The sequence below is a fragment of the Melospiza georgiana genome, chromosome Z (genome assembly GCF_028018845.1).
Source record: "Melospiza georgiana isolate bMelGeo1 chromosome Z, bMelGeo1.pri, whole genome shotgun sequence".
In the NCBI taxonomy this organism is placed as follows: domain Eukaryota; kingdom Metazoa; phylum Chordata; class Aves; order Passeriformes; family Passerellidae; genus Melospiza; species Melospiza georgiana.
Window position 1 is genome coordinate 40791743 of NC_080465.1, and position 27290 is coordinate 40819032.

General features: G+C 36.5%; 1 protein-coding gene across 1 annotated transcript in view; it reads left to right on the top strand.

Annotated features, from left to right (window-relative positions):
* The window catches only part of FCHO2 (FCH and mu domain containing endocytic adaptor 2), an 86719-nt gene that overhangs the window by 53017 nt on the left and 6412 nt on the right, over positions 1 to 27290 (top strand). The window contains exons 12-24 of the mRNA XM_058043605.1: positions 1549 to 1603; positions 4084 to 4262; positions 4847 to 4858; positions 5262 to 5286; positions 6084 to 6126; positions 7052 to 7146; positions 11525 to 11628; positions 14448 to 14577; positions 19870 to 19981; positions 20562 to 20717; positions 21638 to 21770; positions 24566 to 24765; positions 26794 to 26858. Of these exons, the coding sequence (XP_057899588.1) occupies positions 1549 to 1603; positions 4084 to 4262; positions 4847 to 4858; positions 5262 to 5286; positions 6084 to 6126; positions 7052 to 7146; positions 11525 to 11628; positions 14448 to 14577; positions 19870 to 19981; positions 20562 to 20717; positions 21638 to 21770; positions 24566 to 24765; positions 26794 to 26858 (1309 nt within the window). The remainder of the gene's footprint in view (positions 1 to 1548; positions 1604 to 4083; positions 4263 to 4846; positions 4859 to 5261; positions 5287 to 6083; positions 6127 to 7051; positions 7147 to 11524; positions 11629 to 14447; positions 14578 to 19869; positions 19982 to 20561; positions 20718 to 21637; positions 21771 to 24565; positions 24766 to 26793; positions 26859 to 27290) is intronic.

Below are 27290 nucleotides of genomic sequence, written 5' to 3' on the forward strand. Positions count from 1 at the left end.
TTTAATTTGGTGTGTCTTACATCTGTACAGGACTGTATTTCTTATACTTTTCTTAGCAGAAAGTTTGAGCTATGTGTAATTTCCATTTATTTTAGAAGTGCTAAATTTAGGGAACTGTATAGAAGAGACTTTCTCTTAGTGAATTATCAGACATCCCATTTGTGATACCTGTAAAAGATACAGAAGGATAACTACATTTGAATCATTTTAATGTTCATGTTCTATACTTCCAAAGCTGTTCAGAGACATCCTCTTTAAACTTGGCTTCAAATTTTATCTGAAGTCATGAGGTTCCTTTCTTGTCCACTTGAAATCACCAGCATAAGTCATTTTGTTTTATCTCTTGACTTCTAACGGATTATGTTTTGGCCATACTGTGTATGTATGTATGTATATATGTATATATCTGTTGGTCAAATTGGTTCCCAGTACCTGTTTTCTGATAGAATATACTAATGCTACGCTAGAATAAATTACTTTTATATGTATACATATTCTAATTTTTATAGCATATTAGTAACTACTGAAATCACTGCATTTTGAAGACAGCTTGTTTGTGGTTTTTTGTGATAAACTTACTGAGACATTAAGTTCACATACACTGCCTATGCACACAAAGTTGTGAGTGGATTATTTTGGTTCTGAGTGGGGAAAGTATCTACATATCCATGTTTTTCCTGTATATGTAACACATGATGCAGGGGTTTTGTGCATTTTTAAAATTTAGATTAACTTGGAGACTTGTTTCTCTCTATCCCAAAGTTATTTTAATGAAACTATATGCTGAGCTGAGCATTCTAAGTTATTTTAACATCATTCTTGTCAATTTATATTTAATTGCCCGCAAGAACAGACATACGGAACTTAAGTTCCCAGATGCTTATTGGCTTTGAAGATTCAGGATAGTGTTGGAGACTTGTAAAGGAAAACTTGGGAATAAAATTTTGAGCACCTGTGATGTGGATATTCTTTTCTGAAGTAACAGTGCAGGCATGCTGCCCTTGCTAGGGGAAGTGGAATTGCAAGCAGCGCTTTGGCTAGCATACTTAAATATTGACTGGTACTTAGGAAAGGTTTTGCCTCTGCACCATCAGAACACCTTGTGTCTTAGCTGAAAGCAGTAAAAATTGGGAAATTTTTCTGGAGCCAAGAGGATTATAACCTAATTTAACTCAATACTAAAGCTAAAATAATATTGATTTCTGTCCTTTTTGATAAAGTAATTGATTAATAATTAATGAGTAATTAGTAATTACAATTAGTAATTAAGTAGTGATTGATTATTTAAAGCAGATGCCCTTCAAACTTGACAGTTTTCTCAGGAAATTTAGAGCTTGTTTTGTTAACATTTTATGGTGAGATACCTTGTCACACAGCTTCTGAATGACAGATCATAACTTCAGATAATTGTAATAATGTTGAATAAAAATCACTTTCATGAGTTGTTGCAACTTTAATTTGTCAATGATGTAAAATTCGGTCTGATGTAGGAATGACTTGGTTTTTTTAGTTATTTATCAATAGCATAATTTTTGTTGTTGTTTTTAGAACTTTCCTGATGTAGATGATGAAGGATACAGCATTAAACCAGAAGCAACACAAGATATCCTTTTTACCATTATTGTGCCAAGTTATTTGATGCTATTACAATTCTTTGGAAAGAGGAAGTACTGAGTAAAAAGTTAAGGAAGATGAATGACATTTATGCCTCTGTTGCAACCTCGTATTCTTACACTCATAGTTTTTGTAAAATGAACCCAATTTTTTCTTGGATGTGCGTGTGCAAATGTTAAAGATTAGATTAGATCTGATCTGATCTGATCTGATCTGATCTCTTGGGAACTTTAAAGGACAGTAAAAAGGAAAAGCAAAAAAATTGCCAGATCCATTGCAGATCCAAAATTCCACGCAGATCTCTCTCCATGAAAAGCTCTCAGAGAGTTTATAAATTTTCCAAATTTTTTAAAGTAAATTGAATGGTTATCTGTTCTATACCTGCACCCTCGCGGTTTTTTTTGTAGCACTAGAGCAGTGTAGAAATAGAATTTCTGTTACTTAATGAAGTCATTACACTACATGCTATTTCCAGTTGGTGCTATTAGCTTTTACAGTCTTTTTAATAATTTCATATTGAAAGCTTTATTGCTTTCATATACAGAGCAGATTTTGTTCTGAGTCACAGTTATTGAGGCTGAAGATTTTTCTCTGCCATTCCCCTGTTGCTTTGGAGAAAAATTCTTGTCCAATTTTTCCTACCACCACAGAGGAAAGTTCTACTTAAGAGCTGGGAATAGTTACCATAGATCTAAGCAAGCTTAGTATGTTGGCAAGATAGCTAATTTTTGGAAATGTGTTCACTGAATTTTCTGGGTACTTCAGATAAAAGGTGAATTTGGGCTGTACCATTACCTTAAATTGCAAAAATGTTTAAGTAGTTACCAGCTCATTACAGTGGCCAGGTCATCATCATAATTTCTTTGTTTTCATCAGCTTTGCAGAATATTCCTCTAATATCCACATGGAAGAGTCCTGTAAGAATAAAAGCCGTTGATGTAATCTTCTGTTTAAAAAGTTGATATAAAAGTGACAGACTTCTAAGAGGATTGTTTCATGTTTTGCATGTATTTCTGAAAGTGAGAGATAAGTTAACAGCATTCATGCTTATCATGATAAGTGAACAACATTCATGCTTATTCATTTGGACATCTTATTTTTTATTATATCTCCTTGTGAAACAAAAGAAAAGGCATACATTCTATGAAAAATATCCATGATTTGCAATCCCTCATAAGGTAGTACTTCAGCTGCTGAAAATCTTGACCAGCTTCAGGAATTTATCAGCTCACTTTCTCTTTTCCTCCCTTAGCCTCTAGAAATTTATTTTGTTACTGGGATCTCATGAGATAATTTGTTGGAGGACATTGTTTTATTATAAGGACAGTCAATCATAATAAGTGTGACTTAAATCTCTATAGGCCAAACACTTTACGAGAACTGTCTTATTCGTAGGAAATTAATCTTGAAGGTCAGTGATAATGTTCAAGACAAGAAATACGTTGATGAAGTTAGAATTACTTTTCTTTGAAACCTTTTCTATAAATGTTTCATTTTGAAGCAAGAGAGGTATAAAATAAAAATACTTGGCTTTTTCCTCACCACAACTTTCAGATCCTTTCAGCTGAAAGGGATTTGGAATGTTAGGTTTAAAACTTTGTTATGGAATAGTTTAAAGGAATTTAATGCAAAAGTCTGTCGTATTTTCAGGTGAAAATAACAGAAGTGACTTAGAGAATATGTACATTTCTTCCGGGTGGTACAAAACTTTGTGTTTCTGTAGATGAAAATTTTCAAATTTTTCTTGTCAAAACAAATGCAGGTTTTAAGACTTACCTTGGGCCTTTCAGAGCTTTTCTTCAGTGCAGCTCCTGTGCAAATAAAGTGCTGTTTATTTTCCTTATTTTGAGGTCTGAGATGTCATTATGTTTTCTTTCTATCCAAAGATGACAGTACTTTAAGCAGCTGACATTGTTCAGTTTACTGTGCAGTCTTCTGTTTAACTGGCATCCTTACTAAAAACATTTTTAGTGTCACACTGTAAGAAGAACAAGTAACGGTGGCTCCTGCTCTTTCCTTCACTGTTTATGTTAGGTACAGCTACCATGGGCATTTCACTGCTTATTAAAAAACGTAGGCTTTTCTTCATTTGATTTAAAAGATGTCTAGATTTTTCGTACATCCCTTAGAAACCCTGTTGGAGTCTTGCAAACTTCAATTTTACATGTAGAAGTGTTGCTGCTGTAGAATCTTAAATTTAATCTTATGTCTTCAAATATGCAGTTATTCATTTATATGACAGATACTGCCATTCTTCAGTTATATGACACCATGGTTTTTTGAACAGAATCATCATTCTGAAGTTAAATGGAATAAACCCCTAAATTTTAACTCGGAATTGTGCATTTTGGACTGTGGATATATGTAAATGCTCTAAGAGATCACTTAATATGAGCATTTCATGGATCAGAATTATAAAGTAGATTAAGCAGATGACTTTGACGTATTTCTACCTTAACTGAGACAAACATACCAAAGAGAACCATTTCTATTCATCCAGTGAGTCTGACTCTGAAGATGATGAACCTAGGAGGTTCCATGTAGAAATAAAACCTGTCCAGCCAAATAACAGCTCTCAATACACTATGCCTTCTTTGGATGAATTAAAAGTATCCATAGGGAACATCACTCTTTCTCCAGCAATATCTGTAAGTATTTTGTTCCTTGTATTTTTATGTATAGAAAAGTGGCAAAGAAGCAGTAGTGTAAACATATATTATAATGTTCAGAATTTTTCTAGGTTCAGTAATTCTTTTTTCTTGTGCACTAGGTTATTTTTGGTACATTCCATATTGCAATATATATAGATTGCACTTTTATATTGCAATATAACATTAAGTACTTTTCTCATATTTAAAGTCTCCTTTGAGACTTTAGAGTGCTCAGTTCTTGTGTTTGTGCTTGTGCCACCATGAGACATTCAATTACCTCTTAGTGTTAGCTGAGCATGGCTTTTAACGTAATTTAAAAATTAGTTTTCAATAACATACAAGTCTTTTAAAACAGGTCATATAATGAGGATACATGTAACATTTGCAGTGCAGCTTTACTGATTTATCCTGCCAGTTCATGGAATAATCCTTTATACCACCAAATGATAAATAATATTAGGGTATGCTAGTACAGTATTCAGATCAGAGTGAGACTGGTTCTGATTTTAAGGAAAATAGTGTGCATAACATATTAAAATAATAATTTTTCTCTTTTTTCCCTCACCACATTTTGAAAGCAGAGGCACAGTCCTGTAAGTAGAGAATGGCTTTTTATTTGCATTTGTAGTTAAAACTAAGTAAGTGTAGTGTGTGAGGGGACTTGTTGGGAAAACATGAGGAGTGTTTCATTTCATTTGTACCATGTGATAGATACATTGGCTGTTTAATTCTCTGTCCCAAACACTAAAGAGATTTAAAAATGCTGCTCCTTTTGTCAGCTCTACAATATTTATTCCTGCATTTTCAAACTGGAATGCTGCCTGGTTGCTCTGTCCAGGCTCATTTTCCATGGTCTTCCGCAAGCTCATGATATTTTTACCTGGCACTGAAAATAAAATATCACATAAGAAGATGAGTGGAAATAAGAACTCTTCAACTGTTAAGTGGTTTATTTCACAGTAGAAGAACTTATTCCTATTTTTTTTCCTGTTTCAGGCACAAATGAATCAAAATTCATCCAGTAAGTGTGAATCTTTTAGTCTGTTAGTTTTTTAACATAGAATGAAAACATTAAATGTTGGAGACATAAACTTCTTAAATATCTATATTTTAAATTGAACAAAATGCTTCTCTTGTTAGTTTTATATAACTATTCCTTATCTATGTACTTGGCTGTTCCCTGTTGTGAGGACCTGTCTGACAGTAATGAGGAACACATCCAGATGCCAAAGGGGTTGCCCCATAACTGTGCAAGTTCCTGAAACCCTTCCACCTGTTCAAGTTTAGGGTGATCCACAAACCAGCAAAGCACACCATGTTTATGATGTAAAATACTGACATAGAGGATAGAGCATTAGCTTCTATTACTCAGGCTTGGGGGTTTTTGGTTTATTTTTTTTGTCAATGGGGAACCAGACCAGATTTGTTGAAGAACATGTAAAATACTGACATGTTTATGATGTAAAATACTGACATAGAGGATAGAGCATTAGCTTCTATTACTCAGGCTTGGGGGTTTTTGGTTTATTTTTTTTGTCAATGGGGAACCAGACCAGATTTGTTGAAGAACATTGTTGTAAACTGTATAATTCAAGGAGGAAGTTTCAAGCAAACAACATTGCCTTATGAAGTGCAGTGGTCTATGTAGTCTTCTCATAGTTAAGGAAACTTAAGCTATGAGAAATCATACATTTTCTTTTTTCCATTTTGATAGTAATTTGTTTGAACTGCCAACATGAATGTTAAATATCTTTTTATAATGAAAATCAAATTTTTATGTTTCATGCTTTTAGTGATAATATGGTATCCCTTTCTTAGGTGAAGAGTTAACAAAATCAAAATTTTCTGCTCCAACTACTGAGTAAGTTAAAATTTTAAATTTTATCAAGTGCTGTTTTGCAGGAATTTGTTCTTATTTTTCTAAACTCAGAAACTCATTGGAAATGACAGCTGAGTCCTATCTTAAGTTGTACATCTATTGCATTATAAGCCGGTGTGTATCAATGGATATTTCCATTCATTTGTTTACCCCTTCTAATACATTTGATTTATTGTGATCAATCTCAATTGGTATTTATAATTACATAGCTACACAATGTTTTTAAATAAGACAGACTTAGTCTTCCATGGTACAGTGTTTAAGATTGCAAAACACAAATTTACACTGATCTGCATACATTGCTTATGTGTATATATGCTGAAATGAATGAATTTGAAGATGTAGGTCTCAAAAATTACAGTTATTTAACTGACATTATGGAGTATGTCCACACACAAATTTTCTCCGAAGTTTTGGCTAAGACAGTCTCCTTATGTGTAAATCAGTTCTTTGACCTGCAAATTTTGACTACTTTTTTTTCTTTTTAGATGCAAAGACTAATACAGACTAATTTGTCAGAAGTTTTTGTCATATTATTGAGGGACTGTTTACAAGAACTATGTAGTGATAGGACTAGGAGGAGTAGCTTTAAACTGAGAGTAGTATTATATTAAATATATGGAGGAAGTTCTTTACTGTGAAATCTGGTGATATGTGGAAACAGGTTGCCCAGAGAAGTTCTGGATGCCCTGTCTCTGGAAATGTTCAAGGGCAGTATGGAAGAGACTTTAAACAACCTGGTCTAGGGATGTCAGCATGGTTGGAACAGAATTTTTAAAGATACCTTTGAAGCCAAAATGTTCTGTAATTATTACAATTATTATATTATCAAACTACTAGTGAAGTTTGTGATTTTTATGAATGCATAAATCTTTAATTTCTATTCCAATTTTAACTCTTAATATAGAAAGGGGAACAGTGACTTCCTGGCATGGGATCCACTCTTCAGCACTTCTCTTGAATCTTCCTCTTCAGCTTCTTTGGCATCCTCATCTTCCTCAGGTAAAATATTCATGGTAGAGATGGTGTTCACTATATTTCTGGATGTTGTGGTTTTTCAGTTACTGCAAAGGGGTGTGCTTTGATGCATAAATTATAGAATTTTATAAAGCAGTATACTGTCTTACAAGTATTACATGACTGAGAAGGCAGCATATAAGGCTTTCAAACTAGAGAGCAAGAAGGAAGAGGGAGTACTAGACACCTCATGAAAATTCTGTTTTGCTCCTGCCTTTTTTATTGCCTTCTCATACTTACTGAATAATTGCTCACCGTCTAGAATGTAATCAATTTTTTTTCAGCTGGTAAGGCTGGGAGATTAAAAGGTGGTTGTTGCAGCAACTGTGAGACAAGCTGAGCTTGCACAATGAATTGGGATGGATTTCTTCTTTCCAGGAAAGTTGGCTGGGCTATGTAGTACAAAGGCATTGCAGAGCTTTGCTGTGAGGAACTTGTTTCCTGTAGGAAGGCATGATTCTGTTAGGAGTTGTGAAAGCATAATCCACGGGGAGATGGATAAAAATGACAGGACTGAGACATGAATTAAGCTGAGATCCTGAAAGCAGGGATATTGCAAGGAAAATGATGGTGTGTGGCATATGGGAGGTGGAGGGAGAGAGCTCATGTTGCTTGGGAATTTTGGGTTGCAGGATATTCGTCTTGGTATGACAAGTTGGCAAGCTTTCCTGAAACCTGGTCTTTGCAAAAAATAGTTCCATACGTCTTTTCAGTCTGCCTACTGTGTATCTTTACTCAAACATGTTAATTTTTTCTTAATGTAGACGCTTCCCTCCTCCCACACACCTGAGAAAGGAAGTGTGTTCCCTGATTTTTTTTAACTAAGTACTTGTATTCCAAAAATAGTCCTCACTTCCTTGTTCATTATGGCTTTCTAGTAGTTTTCTTCTGGGCATAATCATGCCGATTGAAGAACAATAAAGAAGATTACATGTATCAGTAGGAGAATTCTGAAAAACTGGTGTTTTTCGGCTTAAGTAATGTTCTTTTAGCAGCAATCAACATTGCTTTGTAACACTTCAGATTTTAAGAACTTAGTCTTTAACAACAAATTGATGTTTCTTAAAGGTTACAGTTTTAATAAATCTGGCTTACAGAATTCGTTATAACACTCTCATCCTGACTTACATAATCAGTCAGTAGTATTGGCAAGTGAATCCACCATGTGTGTGGTGGATTCACATGTAAGAATAAATTCTAGAGAGAGATGCATTACTGGAATTCTCTGAAAAAATTTGATGCTTTCTTAAAATACTCTGTTTTGATAACTTTGGTCTTGTGTTGGAGTCTGCAGAGAAAGGGAGAGGATACTGAACTTGTTGTACTGGTGGTTGTAGCTGTATTCAGGTGTTTATTGCTGTGCCTGGATGAGAAGTGAAAGCAGGTCAGGAAGTCATCATACAGTTCCTCCTGACAGCAGAATTGTGGAGAAAGTAGTCTCTGGCTGATGTGTAATGACAGAGATCCATAATATCCTCTGTACCTCTATCTGACAGGGAGTCATCTACCCTAGTCATACCCATTAGGGTTATACACAGAGCCCTGCAGTTCATTGAAATTGGTGCAATAGAGGGTCTTGTGGGCATAAATCAAGTTTAGATACATCTGTGCCTTGGCAAACTTTATCTGATAAATAATTCTTACAAGCACTGTTGTTCTAGAAGTTAACTAAGATATTTACATTTGTGAAGTAATCTGTAGAATTAAATAGAAAGTAAGTGTGCCAAAGTATAACAAATTTCTAATACATTTGGGGTTAAAAAAAGTTGGAACAATGTAAATCATGCTGTTTAAATTGAGTTCTAATGCTTGCTAACTTGCAAGTAAGTTTTAAAAAAAATATTTATCGGATGGCATTTTCCTCAAAATCAATGTTTTATCTTCAGCTTGAAGGTTAGTAGTAAGCTGGTGCTTTAAGTTTTTGAAAATCTCAGTCCCAAACTTAAATTACTGCATTAGTTGTGTGGAATACAGTATATGTCTCTTATGGTTTAAACATTTGTTTAACCATTGTTTTATAACCATGTTAATCATTGAACTCTTAAACTACCTTGGTATTTGTGCAGACAGTGGTTTATGCAACACAGAAGTAATCTTGGTCATCCATGAATAATCCCACTTTATTATAAGTTTAAGATAACTTTATTATCTTGAACAAACAAAACAGACATTTTTTAGCTAGTTCTTGATATTTAAAAAATGCTTCTATTAGTTATCCTCCTTATTTTCATCCATATGTATTTTTTAAATAGTTCTTAACATGTCCACATTGTTTTTAAATAGGATTTTTAGTAGTATTTTAAAGCTTTTGAATGATAGTTAAAATATCTGCTTGAAAGGGAAAGGTGTGTTAAAATTCCTAATGTTAGGTGGACTTGAAGAATGTATTTTTTTATGGCAAAAGGACCACTGTAGTAAGGAAAACTGTACTTTTGATCTGAACTTTCAAATATGTTTCTTTTTTTATTTTGGTTCTCACTTCTGTTGCTCCTAGCTGTGCCAATCTGCAAGATGATGAGAATTGACTAACCTTGCATTTTCTGCTTCTATGGTCATCTAGAGCAACAGGCAACAGCAAATGCAGGGAATACTTGTGGGAAACTACTTTTTTCAGCAGTCATAATATTATAGGATGAGAGAGGGGAAGAAAACTGAGGTGGATGATGCCTCATCCATATTGTTACTCACAGATTGATAGACAGATTAACTATCAGACTGAATCTTGTGGCTTCATTGTCTTCATTCATTCATATGAAAGCCAAATCCATTGGACCTTCTATGACAAATATTAGGACTAAGAGGATCAAAGGCTTTGGAATGAGCAGGATAGGTTTGATTAAATAAGGAAGGAAATTAAAAGCAGAAAGCTGTGGAGAGGAACCAAAAGTGGAGTAGGATGCAAGAAAGAAAAGACAAAGATGAGAAAAATTAAATCACAACAGGTAGGAAGTCAAAAGAATAAGGAAAGTTGTGAGAAATAGAGCCTTAAGTGGAGACATACACAATAATTTTTTTTCATGTACTAAAAAATGGAAAGGGACATGGTTGGCAGTATGAATTAAGTACATATGATATGTGACTGGCTTTTTTTCTTATTCTATTTGTGAGTTGTTACTTTAGTAGAGCAGTTATTTTTCATGCTGGCTGGTAGTCCTTGTGTAGTGGATATTGAATACTTTTTTGAATATTGAAAATTTTATCTTTTCATTGTTGGTCCTAGTTTCAATTCTTCCCTTTTCCTTCAGCTACCCTAACAGAGCACAATAGAAGCTCCTCATCATCTACCACTGATTTGCCTGGGTGTAGAATATCTCAGTCTTTGCTTGGACACCAGACAGATTCTGGGTCTACAAGCCCATCCTCACCAGGCTTTACCATTAGCACTTTGTGCAAATCTGGTGTTACAGCAGCGCCATCAGGGAGTACCAGTACTTTACCCTGTTTTTCACGGTCTCAGAGTCAGTGGATTTCCTTTGCTGATGAACTTCTTACAATTAGACACACGAGCACAGACAAGAAGGAGCCCCAAAGATTGCATTTTAAAACTGAAAATGCCTGCCTTGCCTCTTCTGCTTTGCTTGGGAATTCTTCCAACAGCTGTGCTTCTGAGGATCAAAGCGACCTTTTCAATAACTCTATATGCCATGAACAATTATTCATTGAAGAAACTGGCACTGCTACTGAAATATCTTCTGCATCATCTTCAGCACTACTGGACTATAGTTTAGTGTCTTCTTGTGCTCATACAAATAAGGGTATGCAAAGCATGCATTCTGTACTGCTCTTTGCTAATAACTGACTCCAAAAAGCAAGCTTTGGATTCATTTTTTCTTTTTTTTATTACTGCTCAACTGATGCTAAAATTAACTCATCTTCTTACTTAGAATGTACTAAACTGCTTGTTAATACCAGTTGGGACAGTGAAGTAAATATTCAGCTTGAAATCAGAAGAAAATTCAAATTATTCACTTAAAAGCATTGCTTTTTCTTAACTATGCAGTGTTGCTTTTCTAGAAATGGGAATGTATTTTTGTGGGATGTCAGACAGTAATGAGATCTCAAAGATTAAGCAACTGCGTTTGCAAAAACAATTCTTTTTACATACAAGCTTCCAAGAGTGGTTGGTATAAAATCACTTGAGAGAATTGAGAAAGCCCATGATGCTTTTTTTAGATGCAATTTTCAGGGTATCACATGGCATTATTTTAAAAGCACTTATGATTTGTGGTAACTGTTTAAACATGGCACTTCTACAATAGGAACCTCTAGTACAAACATCACTTCTAGATATTCTACTCCAGTACATAACTATTTATGTTCAGTGTGATATTTCTAATATTTTCTTAACTTTGCTTTATTTCAGCAAGGCCCACCACTCCTCTTTCTGTGGGCACCATTGTACCCCCGCCAAGACCTGCTTCAAGACCAAAGCTGTCTACCGGGAAACTTAGTGGGATTAATGAAATAGTACGTATTGATTATTATTTTTTTATTTGCCATTTTGACTTCAGATACACTATTCATTTACTCTGTTACTGTGGAATTACTTTATAGCCAATGTTCAAGGAATCACATAAGCAGGTTTTCAACATTGCCAAATAGGCATGGTAATAGTTTATGATAACAATCTCACTACAACAGATAATTATTAACACAAGTACTAAGGTCCAAACCATAATTTTTGCATCAGCTGAATGTTTTTAATTGAGCAAATCAGTAATTTGATAATGAAAAACAAAATACTATTGAAGTTATTAACAAACCTCCCTTGATTTAGGGATATCACCAAAGCTCTGGGAAATGAGTGAGGTGTTTTCAATTGTATGTTGACAGAAGTAGTCCTGTTGTGACTTCTCCTTGCACTTGGTGCTGGTTTGTGGAGAAGGGAGGTGGTAGATCACAGCAGTTGCCCGTAAGGATAGTGAGAGGTTGCACACTGTCTGCATGTACCTGCAATGTGGGTTCTCCTGCCTATAAGGAATGTGCTAAAGAATGCAAATAACCAAACAGCCTATCAGACTAGGCCATGCCTTATTTCCTCTGTAAATATTAGTATTCTGCAGGTTTCACTTGACTTCCTGACTAGGAAAAATGTTCCTGTGGTAAAATCCTCTTATTGTCTTTCAAGGTCAGAAGATATTTTCACCATATTCTTGGTACAAACAAAATTCTCATCTTGTGCTTTGACAAAACTGAGAGAATATTTTAAAACTGTTTCCCTTTTCTGTAGGATCAGAACAGAGTTCATTTTGAAATTCTTTTCTCTTTCCAATGCAGAATTGTAGTAATTGCTCTTAGCCCAAGGAATCTGTTCTTCCTGTCATTTATCTGTTCTACTATAAAGTATGATCCTGAACAAAACTACATTCATTTTATACTGTTGCTTTTGAAATTTACTGTTATCTGGATACAAGTAGAAGGTTGTAAGTTGTCTTCATTGTATGTTAACTCCCTTTACAATTCTCATAGCCTCTATCAAAGCCAAGAAGTGCAATAAAATGGGGGAAAAAAGTTACTGTGACATCCTGCCCTTAGGGGAAAGGAAACACCCAAGATTCACAAATGCTAGGGGTCAAAAGGAATGACTAAAGTCAGAGGGTCCATAAAACTCACAAAGCTTTATTATTAAATTATGCACTTGACATGGAAATTGGTATGTTAGTCCCTGACCTACTATGTATGTGCATGACAGTGGGTTCTGGATAAAGAGGTAGAATAAAAAAGGAAGAGAAAGGAACATATGAAATAAACAGGAAGAGAAAGGGAGAGAGATCACCAGTCCTGGTTTTAGTGTCAGTTCAGCTGATGGAGTATCCTGAATGGATCACCTAAGCTTGTTGGGAGTACCAGTTTTCTGTACCCTGGAGCTACGTTTCTTGTTTTCTATGCAATTTAGTCATCATGCACAGTTCATTCTTTCAGACCTTTCTGGAATTCAGTCAGAGGGCTTTGGGGGTCCCGGGTAGTCTTGTCCCCCCCAGTCCATACCCGTTTCTCTGCCTCATTCCTGCACTTGTACTTATCTGCAGGAGCTAGAGCAAGACGTCACAGAAAAGTGCTGCCTACCGCTGCATTGCGCCCTCTCCCTCCACATCTTGTTCTTTTTCACTTTGTTTTTACCAACAATCTTTGGTTATTATCAGCAGACATCATCAGTTGGTGCCAACAGTCCTTGCTTATTAACAATGATCTGTGGTTATTACCAGCCGGCCTTGTCTATTAGTACCAGCAATCCTTGGTTATTACCAACAGTCCTTGATCAGTATCAACAACCCTTGGTCATTATCAACAGTTTATCTGTTATTACCAACAATCCTTGGTTGGTTCCATAGTCATGCAGCTATCAGTGTTTCAGACATACACATTAGCCCCTTTTCATCTGTTATTCTACAGTTATCCTGCAAAATTATGCTTCAGGGGTTTCAGTCCTTTCAGATAGGTTAACCCCAGTGTGATCACTAGTTAAATACCTTAACAGTTAAGTGTATCCTAAAACCATCTAGAGATTTAGAATGGAAGAGACTTTTAAGTTCTCTAGGCCAGCCTGCTCAAAAAAGTGCTGACTTCAAAATTGTATCAGGTTGCTCAGGACCATGCTGAGTTTTGAAAATTTCCAGAGTGGGAGATTTTACAGTCTGCCAATCTGGCAGCCTGTCTCAGGATTTTACCAAAAGGTTGCAAGAAGGACTTTTTCCCAAAGTCTGGCTGGCATTTCTTTGCTATAGCTCTTGCATCTCTTGGAAGAGCCTGACTCTTGACTTCTTTGTGTGCCCCTTTTTACCTAGTAGGAGCCTGCTAGTAAATCTTCTTAGGCTTCTGTTCTCAGGGCTGAAAAAACCCTGGTCCTAGAGCCTGTTCCTCTCTTGGCCCTGTACTCCAGTCCCAACTATTTAAATTGCCCTCTGCTGCTCTCACTTCCAATTTATTAGTAGCTCTGCTTTAGCTCTCCAAATCTATGTTTCCACACACACAGCTCTGTAGTCTTAGTTTCTGATACTGTGTTCTGTTATTATTATTGACAGGCTGTTGCATAATCCAATATATTAGACTTGACTATTCTATCAAAAAAACCCTATAATATATGAAATAATGGTATTTACTCCAATGGAAAATGCAGGTTCTCTGTTTTACATTAAAAACTAGTGTAGATAAAACATTAAAGAAACTATGTTGAGAAACATTATAAAATTGATTGGAGCATGAAATAAGAACTTTTCTGTTTACAATATTTTGTTCATGTCTTTAAAACCACTTAGCGTTATATTCTTGTGATCTCTTCTGTTCAGCCTAGGCCATTCAGCCCTCCACTGATTGCTAACTCAAGTCCACCTCCAGCAGCTCCTTTGGCACGTGCAGAGAGCATTTCTTCTATATCTTCTTCTGCTTCCCTCAGTGCAGGAAACACACCTACAGTTGGTAAGTTTAATTAACAATTTTATCTTACTGGAGAAATAGGACAACTCAGCCACTAGGCTGCACCTGCTGCAAGAAACATTTATTGGAGTTAGTTCTTTCATATGTGAGTCCAGGGCTTCAGGCATTCTTTGCAGTGTCTGCTTCTAAATGACACTGAGACACAGGAAAGTAGATTAAATGAGATTAGACCATAGACCCAGTTATGGCATGTTCTTTAGGGAAATATTATTCACAATTAACATTCCATGAATTCTTATTTGGTATGCTTGTATAGCCATTAAGTACAACACATTATCATATATTTGTTCAGAAGATGTTATTTTATAGGTGCAGAAATACTTAGGGATACTGAAAAATCTGAATGAATACAAATGTTCACAGAACTGAGTTCTTTTATGTTCTAATGCTTATTTTTCTGCAAGTTAGTTAAGAATATAAGCTAAGCAGTAAAAGCAAAACAAACAATTAAACAAAGATCAAGACAGAAAGGAAAGTCTTCATGTGTTGTCCCTAATTTCAGAAGGTTTTCTCTTGTTTTTAAAGGAAAAGTTAGGTTTGCTATTTGATTATCATAGATCAAAAGGAGACATTGGGGCTTTTTTAGTTAGTTGGGGGTTTTTGTTAGTTTGGGAAGGGCAGGGCTTAAGACATTTTAACGTGTTTATTTAGCAGTATTGAACTATTTAACTTCTGAACACAGTTACACCTTTAGACACAAATTAAATCAAGTTGTCAGCTTATCATTTAGTTATCTGCAAATGTTATTGATGCCAAGGATTCCTCACTCAGGCTCAGCAGCTCTGAAAAGCATCTGTGCAGCATCTAGTGGGAGTTCTGCAGTGGAGTCATTTCCACCCTGTGCAGAAGCAAGGCTACTAAGTTCTGCCCAACCTTAGCTCTTACAGTTCAGTATCCACCAATTTCACAAATGCTGAGAAGCATTGCAGAAACACAACTAATATTTTGGTTGCCAGAGTCAATCCAGGCTCACATCCTCAGGTCTGAGCTCTGGTGTCAAGGAACCAAAAGTTGGTGGCAAGAGCATCAGTATCCCCCAGCTCTGGGGAGATTTGTATGTGTGTTGTTGGAAACAGTGGCAGAGTGAAATCATGAAGTGAGGCAGGAGGTAAGGAGGTGTGTGCTGACAGTGAAGCTTGATCTGGTTATTATTCTGGCCTAAGAAAAATTGATAAGGCCAGTTCCATCTGCACTGACTGTATGAATTAAATAATCCTGGGAAAATGGGAAGGGCAGTACAAGAAGCTGAAATACTTTGGGGCATGAGAATATAGCTTGCAATACATTCTGTATTCTTTTAACTTTTGCACAATCCAGTGTTCCCCTTACCCAATTTGTTCTGAATAATGGAGAATTGACTGATTATCTTCTTCCGAGTGAACTTTAAGGCATGCGTAATTTAGTGCTTCTTTTATGCTTTTGCCTAAAGTTAATTTGCAAAATATTTTTTAATGTTAATTTTTAGCATCTATTTTTGCTTGAAATATTTTGTTTTCTTGCAATGTTTTGTTTCATTTAACTGTAATAGACGATGATCTTTTGATTCGAAATCTTCCTGCAATTGAAAAGCTTTGTGAGACACTGCCAGGTATTGTACTCAAAGCACATTTATGTCTTAACTAATCATCCTAATATACTACATATAATAAAATTGTATTTCTTTTGAAACAATTCTCTCCAGATATTTCTGGTATCTAGCACATACAAGTTGCTTGATATCTCAAGTACATAACACATTCTGTGTTGCTAAAATGACCAAAATGTGATGTAAACACTTTTATATAATGCTATCTTCTGTCTATCCAGTTCCCTGTCCCATAAACAAGCTGAAATTCGGCCTTGGTTCTTCAGTTTGTCATTACTACTTCCTTTCAAGTAAAGTGAATATAATTTTACTTTGACAATCCTAATTCTCCTAACACGTGTTAAGAGAATGTTTCTATATTTACATATAATATGGATCTTAGAAGTCAGACATAATAAAGACTGTACTTTTCCAATAAATTTTATTTTCATGACAGCTCTTTTGCCAGTATTAAAACTGTCTGGATCTTTGTTCCTAAACTGAACTAAAACCATTTTATCAGCTTTATTTAGCTGTCCTTTTAATGACCAGTGATGGAGTCTTTTGTTCTGCAGTTTTGGTCTGCACTTTGAAAGTGTCAGTGCAACTGTTTGCATGGTTATGTTACTAGTTCTTGTGTCAGCGCAGCTCAGGAGCTAGTAGTGGTGATCAGGCTGAGACAGGTAGCAGGGCATTTAAGCCAGGTTTGCCATCAATACCAAAGATGATAGAATGATAGACCTGGAGCCTTGATCTGGGCTGCAGTCTGAGATGAAGTTAGGATATCTTCATGCATCTCTGTCACTTCCCTTCTGTTTGAGACCTCACAACAGGTGTAGAAAACACTGAAGCTGAATGTTGCTGCAATGAATTGTACTCTCAGCAGCAAGGCAGCAAAGCTGTTGACTTTCAGAACTGCTGACTTTCAGCATCAGGACAAGCAGTTATGTTTGTTTCATATGATAAAATGACAGAATCATGAAGGATGGGAAAAGACTGCCAAGATCATCAAGTACAGTCATTGAATGATCACCACCTTGTCATTTAAACAAAAGCACTAAGCACTCCAGTCATTTCTTGAACACCTCCAGGGATCATGACTCCACCACCTCCCTGGTAGCCTATGCTAAGTGAATAAATTCTTGCTGTTGTCCAGCCTGGATTTCCCCTGGCACAGTTTGAGGCCATTTTGACTTCTCCAGTTGCTGATTGCCTGGGAGAAGAGACTGTCCCCTACCTTGTTACACCCTTTTTCAGGCAATTGTAGAGAGTGATAAGGCTCCTCCTTATCATTCCTTTTGTCCAGGCAAAACATACTGAGCTCATTTAGCTGTTTCTCATATGACTTACTCTCTAGATACTTGCCTGGCTCCATTCCCCTTCTCTGGATGTGCTCCAGCACCAAAATGTCTTCCTTGAATTGAGGCGCCCAAAACTGGACACAGCACTCAAGGTGTGGCCTCACCAGCCCTGAGTACAGGGGGTCAATCCCTGCCCTGCTCCTGCTGGCCACACCATTGCTGGCACAGGCCAGGATGCCATTGGCCTTCTTGGCCACCTGGGCACTGCTGGCTCACGCTCAGCTGCTGTCACCAGCACCCCCAGGGCCTTTTCCTGTGGCAGCTTTGCAGCCACTCTGCCCCAGCCTGTGGCACTGCCTGGGGTTGCTGTGACCCAAGGGCAGGACCCAGCACTGGGCCTTGTTGAATGAATAGTAATTTATTTGTTTTTCAGTTTATTGGTTTCTAGGAGAATGCATGCATTTTTGAGTCAAAAGGTGATGAACAGTGGGAGCAGAGTAGGGAAGAGAGAAGTGATCTCATTTGTGGTTCCCCAAATAGGTCTCAGAGAAATATACATACATATATATTTGCTTTGGTGTTCCCTGAAAAAAAGTTAAAAGCATTTCATTTATTCTAATAAATTTCACTTTTCAGTCAAGCAAACAATGTTTGTCTTTTACCAATATGAATATAAAGAATATGTTTGCATTATTCTGCATAATTTTTGAAATATTGCTATAAAAATGTTTGTAAGGATTAAGTAAAAGATTTTAAAATAATTGATATACCTGTATACAAGGTAGTCCTTTTGCTCTACAATTGTTTGTTGTTCCTTAGTGAATTGGCAGAAAAAGACATTAAAACAGCTCAGCAACTGTAGTGACACATTCATTCAAGGTACACTTCGGTTTTAGTGAAGAATAATTCTGGAGTTCAGTATTTCACCAAACAGAATTTCAAGTAATTGACCGTTCATAATTTTATCATATATTTGCCTCTTGAAATAATGGTTTCTGGATTCCTGAGACTATTGAGAATCACAGCTTTTTATTGGTAGTTTTCAGGGACAGAAAAACTTCAGAATCTTGCTCCATGTATTGTCTGAAAGAATAAAGAAAAACAACCTACTGAAAAAAAAGGAATAAATCAGTGATTTTTAGCCAGAGTCATACTAATTAGTTCGTTTAAGAATTTCTGATTTTCACCATTTTTGACTAGATCTTTTGGATCTAAGGAGGCCTAAGTGGTGCACAACTGTTTTTATGGCACTGAGAAGCACTCTGAACATTTTACTATCTTATGTGAGAAATTGTAATGGAGAGAGATGTATGAGGTAGCAGAATTAGACTCCTGTCTTTGGTTGTCTTTCTGTCACTACTTCATTCACTTGTCTCTTAATTTAAGGTCTAATATGAGATATTAGGTGCTCTGTGAAGAGCAAGGTCCCAACTTTCTTTTTACTTCTGAAAGAGCTCAAAAAGGACAGCTACTTAGAGTAAGTAGGTTTAATTTGCCATGGGCAATATTATACAGAAGCATTTTGTCTCTCCTTTGTGGTATGAAAGAGAAATTTTTCAATTTGCTTATGAAAAGATAAAGACTGTGCCTCCTTTGTGATAGGTGATATTATGTGATACAGACCATTTTTTCATGGTACAAAAAACATAAGATGCTATCTACTACACTACTGCACTAAGAAAAAAAGCAGAAACTTCCAGTATTGTCTTTCATATTCCATACACATGTAGAAAATTTGTGAAAAATGAAATCCCATGAAAACCTGTTTCATCAACTGTATATGCGCATTTCAAAAAGCCTTCAAATGAGGTCTTGGTTGATATAGCTCTATATTGGAATTGTGTTGTGTTGGCACAAGCAACAAGTGAAGACTTCTCCAACAATTTCTGCATGGGAATTGCAATGTTTGTTGGCTGAAAATGTTAAAAGAATGTTAAACCGTTCACTTATGTGGGGTAATATTGATGAATTTGCATTTAAGTTCATTTTCACTGTAAGAGAATTCTTTGTATTTCTGTCAACATTTTATCATGCATTTTTCCATATAAAAAAGCATACAGTAGGGATCTTTTTTTAAAAGCATTCTGGTCAATTTGCTTTGGGTCTGTTGACTTCACCCCCACCAGTAGCCATTTTAATGCTGTGTTCCTCTATCTCATGTATTTCCTTCTGTCTGTTTACGTAATGTCATACCAATTGTCATACCTATGTTCTTATGCTGCTGAGCAGCATTTTGGTGGTGCTATTGTACTGTACTATGTTTATCTATTTCTACACACTTTACAAGTGATACCTCCATTGAGACTGTGATGTTGGTGTAAACTCTTGTGAAAATTACAGATGTAGTCAACCATTCTGAAATCTACTAAGCTTTTTGAAAATTAAATTTATACACTGTATGTATTCTAGGTGTTTCACGTGGTCCCAGCCCCGTCAGCCTTGGAAACCAGGACACCTTGCCTGTTGCAGTAGCTCTTACTGAATCTGTTAACGCCTACTTTAAAGGAGCAGATCCCACAAAGTTAGTTAAATAGTGAATTGTGTGAATGTATTGAGTTACAGTGAGAAAAGACAATGGGTCTGTTTTCGTACTGGGGGAGGGGAATGAGTATGCATTAGAAGGGGAATTAAAAGGGGTAATTTTCCCTGGGTATGAATGAGGCTTATTGCTCTGTAATGGCCTGCCAGGAGTTCATATATACCTGCTTTACACAAATGTGTTCAGTGACAGCACAGAGAATGACAAGGATTTTTATCATTGTCAGGTAGGTATTACATGTAATTTTGTGCAGCTGAAAGCACTTCCTTCCCTGTGACATCCATTGCTATGCTACTTAGGCCTTGCCTAGGCAGAGCCATATTGTCATGTTTTCAAAGCTTGAAAAATATCCAAGACTACTGTATGCTTAAGCAGTTAAATCTTTTTATTTCTTATGTCATCTTACTTCCAAGCTGAAAGTGGCAGTACTAGTCACATTGGCCTCATTTGAGATTGATTTTCTGTTTTAAATTTGGTTCATAAGATCATGAAATTACAGTGGTTGCTTTAAAATTAGGCAGTAAATGAGTTGCAATGAAGCTGATTTTTTATTCTTTTCTAGATGTATTGTGAAGATTACTGGTGATATGACAATATCATTCCCAAGTGGGATTATTAAAGTATTCACCAGCAACCCATCTCCTGCTGTGCTCTGCTTCAGGGTGAAAAACACGAGCAAACTAGAGCAGATTCTTCCAAATGCACAACTTGTATACAGGTTTCCTATTTTTTTAACATAATTGTAAGCTACATAATTTGTGGAATTGTTGTGTATGTAAATCAGAATTCTTTGCAGTCTGGTTGATTGAATTACATGTAATTTAATTTTCTGAATTAATCTTGTTCAGCTTAGTTCTCTCTCTCCACTGCCACTATTAAAAATATCAATGACTACTGGAATTAAAATTTGTGTTGAGTATAACAGAAGCCATAAGAAATAATTTGTAAATGTGTCTGTGTTTTCATATGCATTTAATGAATAATTTCTTTACACAGTAGTAATAATGGTAAAACTTAATTATGAAATAGTAGGCTTAAATGGAAAACAAGTAGTAGGAAATTCATGTAATCTCATTTGCCATCTACTAGTGTATTTTAAAGCTGAATCATTACATTAATCAGATTCTTTACATAACTGTCTCTCAGATGTGTAGCAGCATGCTTGGAAGAATTTGTAGGAAATAAAGGTTGCTGATCAAGTAGGATAATTGTTGAAATTGCACTTGGAGATATTGATTCCTAAAAAAATAGAAAAGCTGGAATTTTTTTAGCAGAAAACCACTTAAATTGAGTAGCTTCTATTTCATTTTTTGGAGAAATTACTTCAACACTAAGCTAAATGTTTTTTAATGCTGTACTTTTTAAATTACTAAAATAATAAATCAAACCATATGCATGTATTCTTTTCTATTTAATTTCCTTTTGTTAGTTCATACTTAATGTAATGAATAATTAATACAAAATTAAGTTTAATCACTGTTTGACATGACAGTTTATAATTGAAATGTTAGCAGAGATGCATCTGACAAAGTGAATTATACTGAAAAAAGCATATTTTGCCAAAAAAGGTTAAAATGTCTGGTATTCTTGAATGACTGGTGTAATATTTCACCCCTAATTATTGATCTTTCTTTGTAGTGATCAGTCACAAAGTGACTCCAGTACTAAAGACTTTTGGATGAACATGCAAGCTATAACTGTCTACCTCAAGAAATTATCAGAGCAGAATCCATCTGCATCCTATTACAACGTGGATGTTCTAAAGTATCAGGTAAACACTTTTATCCTTTTGAAGATTTTAATATATATATAGTATATATAGTATATAAATATATGTATATTAATATATTTATATACTATATTTATACTCAGAAATTAAAATAATTATTCTTTATCTGCCAGCATGGAGGTGAACTGTCATCCCTCATCTCTACTTAAAATGCATAGACTCTGCCCAGGCTTAGCACATTATGTTTCTTGTCATTGCCTAAGATACAGGGCTTGTTTCAGCGTACTAATGCTTCAGGTCAATCCTACAGGCAAGCTTCAAACACTACTTTTTTTGATATTTGTCAGCAAAGTCAAATTCTCCTTTAAGAAGTTTGATGGGAACTTCTTGTCATTTGTACTCAGACTGTCTTTGATTTTGCAATTGCCTACACTTTGGATGCTGTCACTGAAAAAATTTAATACATGGTTTGCAGTTGTAAGAGAGTCAGTTTAGATTAGATATTAAGAAAAAAGTCTTTCCTCAGTGGGTGGTGAGTCACTGGCACAAGTTTCCCAGAGACATTTTGTTTTCCCCATCTATCCCTGACAGTATTCAAGGCCAGACTGGGTACACCTAGAGCAGCCTTATCTGGTGAAAGTTGTCTGTGCCCATGATGAGGGTGGGTTGGAACTATATGATCTTTAAGGTCTCTCCCAACCCAAACCATTCTGTGATTCTATCTGAGAATGTATGACATTCTGATTTCCCACAATGAGAAATAGAACAGTAGTCAGAATGGATTTACTGAGTGTGAGTCAGGCTTGACCAAGCTGACAAACAGCTGTGGTTACATGACTTCCCCTGTGGATGAGGGCAGAGCAGTAGATAGATATTGTCTGCTCAGCCTTCAGGATGCCCTTCCACACCACCTACCACAGAATCCATATAGAGAAGCTGATGAAGAACAGGCTGGATGAGCAGATGCTGAGGTGAACTGACACCCAGGGGGTATATTGATTTTACAGTTTAATAACTTAATTAATGAATAATGGGACAGCGTCTATGAATCTTGGCAAGTTTGCTGATGATACCAAATGGGGATGGCCCTCGGGATAAACCAGAGGATTATTTTGCCCTCCCAAGGGGGTTCAACAGGCTGCAGAAATGGGCTGAGAGGAACCTCATGAAGTTCAACAAGAGGCACACTTGGGGAAACCAAGTGGAAATTATCATGGCAGAAAAGGACCGGAGGGTTCTGTGGCTGACCATGTTGAACATGAGCCAAAACAATTTGCTGCTCATGTGCAAAGGCAGCAGATGAGCAGATGTTCTCCTGGATGGTCTCCTGAGCTGCATTAGGCTAGGTGTTGCTAGTAAGGGAAGGGAGGGGATCCTTCCACTCAGCACTGGTAACACCACACCTGGGGTGCTCTGTTCATTTTTGGGTTCATAGCTAATGAGACTAGATAGAGTTCAGCACAGGGCCACGAAGGTGATGGTGGGACTGGAGTATCTGCCCCATGAAGAAAACCTAAGAGTGTTGGGACTCCTGAGAAAAGGGAAAATTCAGGGAAATCTCATCAATATGTATAAATATTGAGAGAGGGCACAGAGAGGACAGAGTTAGGCTGTTTTCACTGGTGCCCAGTGTCAGAATCAGAGACAGTGGATACATGTTGAATCACAGGAAATTCCCTCTGAATGGCCAGAACCGCTATTTTTCTTGTGACAGTGGCTGAGCACTGGGCACAGGTTGCCTAGAGGGGTAGTGGAGTCTCCATTCTTAGAAGTGTTCAGAACTTGTCTGGAGCTCAGGCAGCCTGCTGGAGGAGGCCCTGCGTGAGCTGGAGGGCTGGACCAGACAGCCTCCAGGAGGTCTCTGTCAACTTCAGCCATTTGGAACATCAGTGAGATGATGTTCTGGCTGTTAATAAAATATATTCAAGACATACTCACCTCAAACAGAAAACAGAGATTTTCTAGGCCTGCCTTGAAATGTTTGTACATCTGAGACAACTGTCTGCGCAACAAAAATACCCTGAAAATTACCCTGAAAACTACTCTGAAAAACGCTGAAAATAGTCCAGCTGTTCATACCTGTAGTTTCCACATCTGCCTAGTGTGGTTTAAAATCCTGGCATACTGAACCTGCAAAAAGCATGTTAGGCACACACATTTCTTGAGAAAGGTGAGAGGAAAAAACATTTGGTTTGCTGAAATGAGTACTGTGTATTCTTGTAAAAATGAGGCATTGGCATGTGGAAACCCAGACAAATAAAAATGGTTTTGGGCAGACAAAAAAAGGCCAGAGGCATCAGGACATAGGAGGTTGCTCCAACAGATGGAGAAGGTGGTTGAGATGCATCAGCACAATAGAATGGGCTCAGCTACAGAAGCAGCATTCAGCCCTCCTGCAGCAGGAAAATAATGCTTTGAAGAGGTTAGAACTATTCTGTTGGCGGCCTGTCCCACAATGACAGGTATTGTTCTCTGGTGCTGCCTGGTTGGGCAGCAGAATTGGCACAGCACACAACTGCTAAGAATGAAGTCATTTTGCTGTAAGCATCTTGCCTAAGGCAGAACACAACAAAAACAAACCTTACAAAAAGTTATAAAAAAGCAGGAAGGAGCCTCATAGGCCAGAGGGAGTTCAAACCTTTTCTTCAATTATTTTAATTTAAAATTAAAATAACAGGAATTCCTTTAGGCAACAGTCTTCCAAATTCTGTGATTAAAAGGTCAATTGTTATCTTGATATTTTGTCAGCACTGAGACTTACCTTAATTACCATCATCCCCTAATTCTGCCCAAAAGGTGGATATCTTAATTGTTTTCAATGGTTTATTCTTTTACAGGTATCTTCAAATGGCATACAGTCCACTCCATTGAATCTTGCAACTTACTGGAAATGTGACGCTAGCACTACTGATGTGAGAGTGGATTATAAATACAATCCAGAGTCTATGAATGTGCCTAGTATGCTGTCTAATGTCCAGGTTGTGGTACCAGTAGATGGAGGAGTAATAAACATGCAGTCACTTCCACCTGCAAAATGGTAATATTCTTTTCAGTATGTTTTCAGATGCATGTCAGTGCATTCTTTAGTGTCATAGCCTGAAAAATTTCACAGGAAGAAATAGCAAAATGTGTAGTATCAAATGTCTAGATATTTTGTAGTCTAAATCAGAGATCACGTGCCTCCAGTTCACATAAACTGAGTGAGTACCCATCCCAACTGTGTAGTAATACAAGCCTTTTTGAGTTTTCCAATGTTTGCTCTCTTTTGTCTGATAGAATAGACAATTTCAATACAGTATTTGAAGAGGTTAAAAAATATTTTCTCTCCGTGTGTAACAATGTATTCTTATAAGGGGATTATATAGAAAAAGTAGCAGAAAGGCAGGTTTTTTTCCTGATAGTTCTAACATAAAAATTAACTTCTAATGGAAATAGTTTTAAAACAAATCTGAGTAACTGAGGAGCTCTCCATGAGCCGGATAGCACTATCTTGCAATTTAAGTGTCATGCAGATTATTAGACTACCTGCCACCACCTTCTGAGCCTGCATTTACAGTAGCACTTCAAAGTGTAACATAAGTAGTAGGAAATTATGTTACAAGTTTGTGGAAACAAGTGGATGGTAGTGAGACTAGACAGAGTAGTACAGCCCTGGAGCAAATGTGAGCAGAATTCAATCACTGTGCCTGTAGAGCATGTACATACTTGTCGAGCTGTAACATAAATCCTGGACTGTTTATTCCCAAAATGGTCTTTTTAATGTGAAGAGGGCAAAAAACACCAAGTTGAAGCAAGTTAGGCTTTGTTAACCTTATTTCTTATAGATCAGTTTACCTGATCTATTAGAGCAAGGCTTAAAAGAAAAATAAACATGATGCATTTATTTGGGTGGATTCTGATGTTTCTGGAGGCAATACAGTTACAGGTGTTTATTGGACAATGTAGTAATAGAGTATAGTTTTAAATGGAAAAAATTCTTTACAGGATTGAATCCTTCTTGACTTGGTATTTTAAGGAAACAGTTCTTTTAACCAAATTGTAAGCTTGTTTTGAACAAGAACATGTTTAGTATCCTATCTGAACAACACTACTACACTGTGGTGAAGCTGGTCTCCCTGCCTAAGCTTCTTCCACAAACCCACTGTAATGAAGCTGGAGTGAAAGCAGGAGCACCCATCCAGAACACGCAGTTTTAGCTGGGAAGGCCTAGGGACAGTTGCATTAGTGAATTCATGTAGGCAACTTTCAAGACCCAGAATTTTGAGTCTGGCAAGCTGACCAAAGGTAAAAAATTCAGTTATGTCCCAGGCAGGTATAGTATTTGTTCCATCTAGTGGATTGGGTGGTGGGGTTTTGGGTTTTTTTTTAGGAAAAAAGGTCTCTATAGCTTGACTTCCTGTACCATATGTGCTACTTATGTGAGCATTTCAGTCCTGCTACATCAGTGGCAAGTGGAATTTCAAACCTATCAGCACTTCATGCTGCTCACAGCTGTAAGTTGTTGACTTTCCTTTAATGCAACTGCTAGAAACTCCTCCAGGAGTTAAAATGCCCTGTCAGCTTTTGGTACCCTTTCTGCCCTTTACAGTGTCTGAAGTTAGCTTGAGCAGAATGTTACTAATGCCAGTGAGTTTTACTAGAATGGAAATGGAATAAAATTCATGCTCTCAGGACTCTCACTTAGGAGAGAACAGTCAACATTGCTCCCCATTCTATCTTCATCATGAAGCATCAAGGCATAGCTTCCAGAATAACTTACTCTTTAAGACTGCAGAGGGGTTTGAATTTTGGACCCATAGGTGAGGACACAGGACAGTGTTAAATGTGTTAAAAATTACTGTGTAAAATGTGTAATGGAGCATGTTCTTCTGAACTCACTGCTCTGGAGTGATGCAGACACACCCTTCTCTTTTCCTCTTTTCCTCCTGTAGTTTTCCACAGACTTACCTTAAAATATGCAAATATTTTTATGGGCTTCCATTTAGAGATGTTTGTAATATACCAGTGTAAATCTAAGGAAATAAAGTTCTAAACCCAGTAGTTTGTAACTACCATTCTCTTACAGGAATGCAGACCAGATGAAAGCATGTTGGAAAATATCTAGCATTTCAGAGAAGTCTGAGAATGGAGGCAAGTTGAACTCTTTTGTTTTGCTTTCTTGTACAGACAATTTTTATCAGTAAACAGGTGATTATTTTAGCCTCTACACCCTCCTCATTCTTTTTTACACATTTTCTTATGCCATAACCTGTTTACTAGTTCACATTCTTTTCAATTAATTGCCTCATGAGAGATTCCATTATGAGTGAGATGTCAAAATATAAATTTAATTATTAGCTATATAAGGGACAATAATGAAGTACCCTGAAAACAGTTAGTAGTTCTAAAATACAGTTTAGATAGGATGGGAAATTTTTGCGTTCATGCAGTTTGGAAGTGAGCAGCTACTCAAATGAAAATAGGTTTAATATCTGTGTCTTTCCACACATAGATAATTTAAATACATTAGAAGGAGGTAAGTGGAAGAACTGGGGGTAAAAACAAAAAATCCAAAAGTCCTGA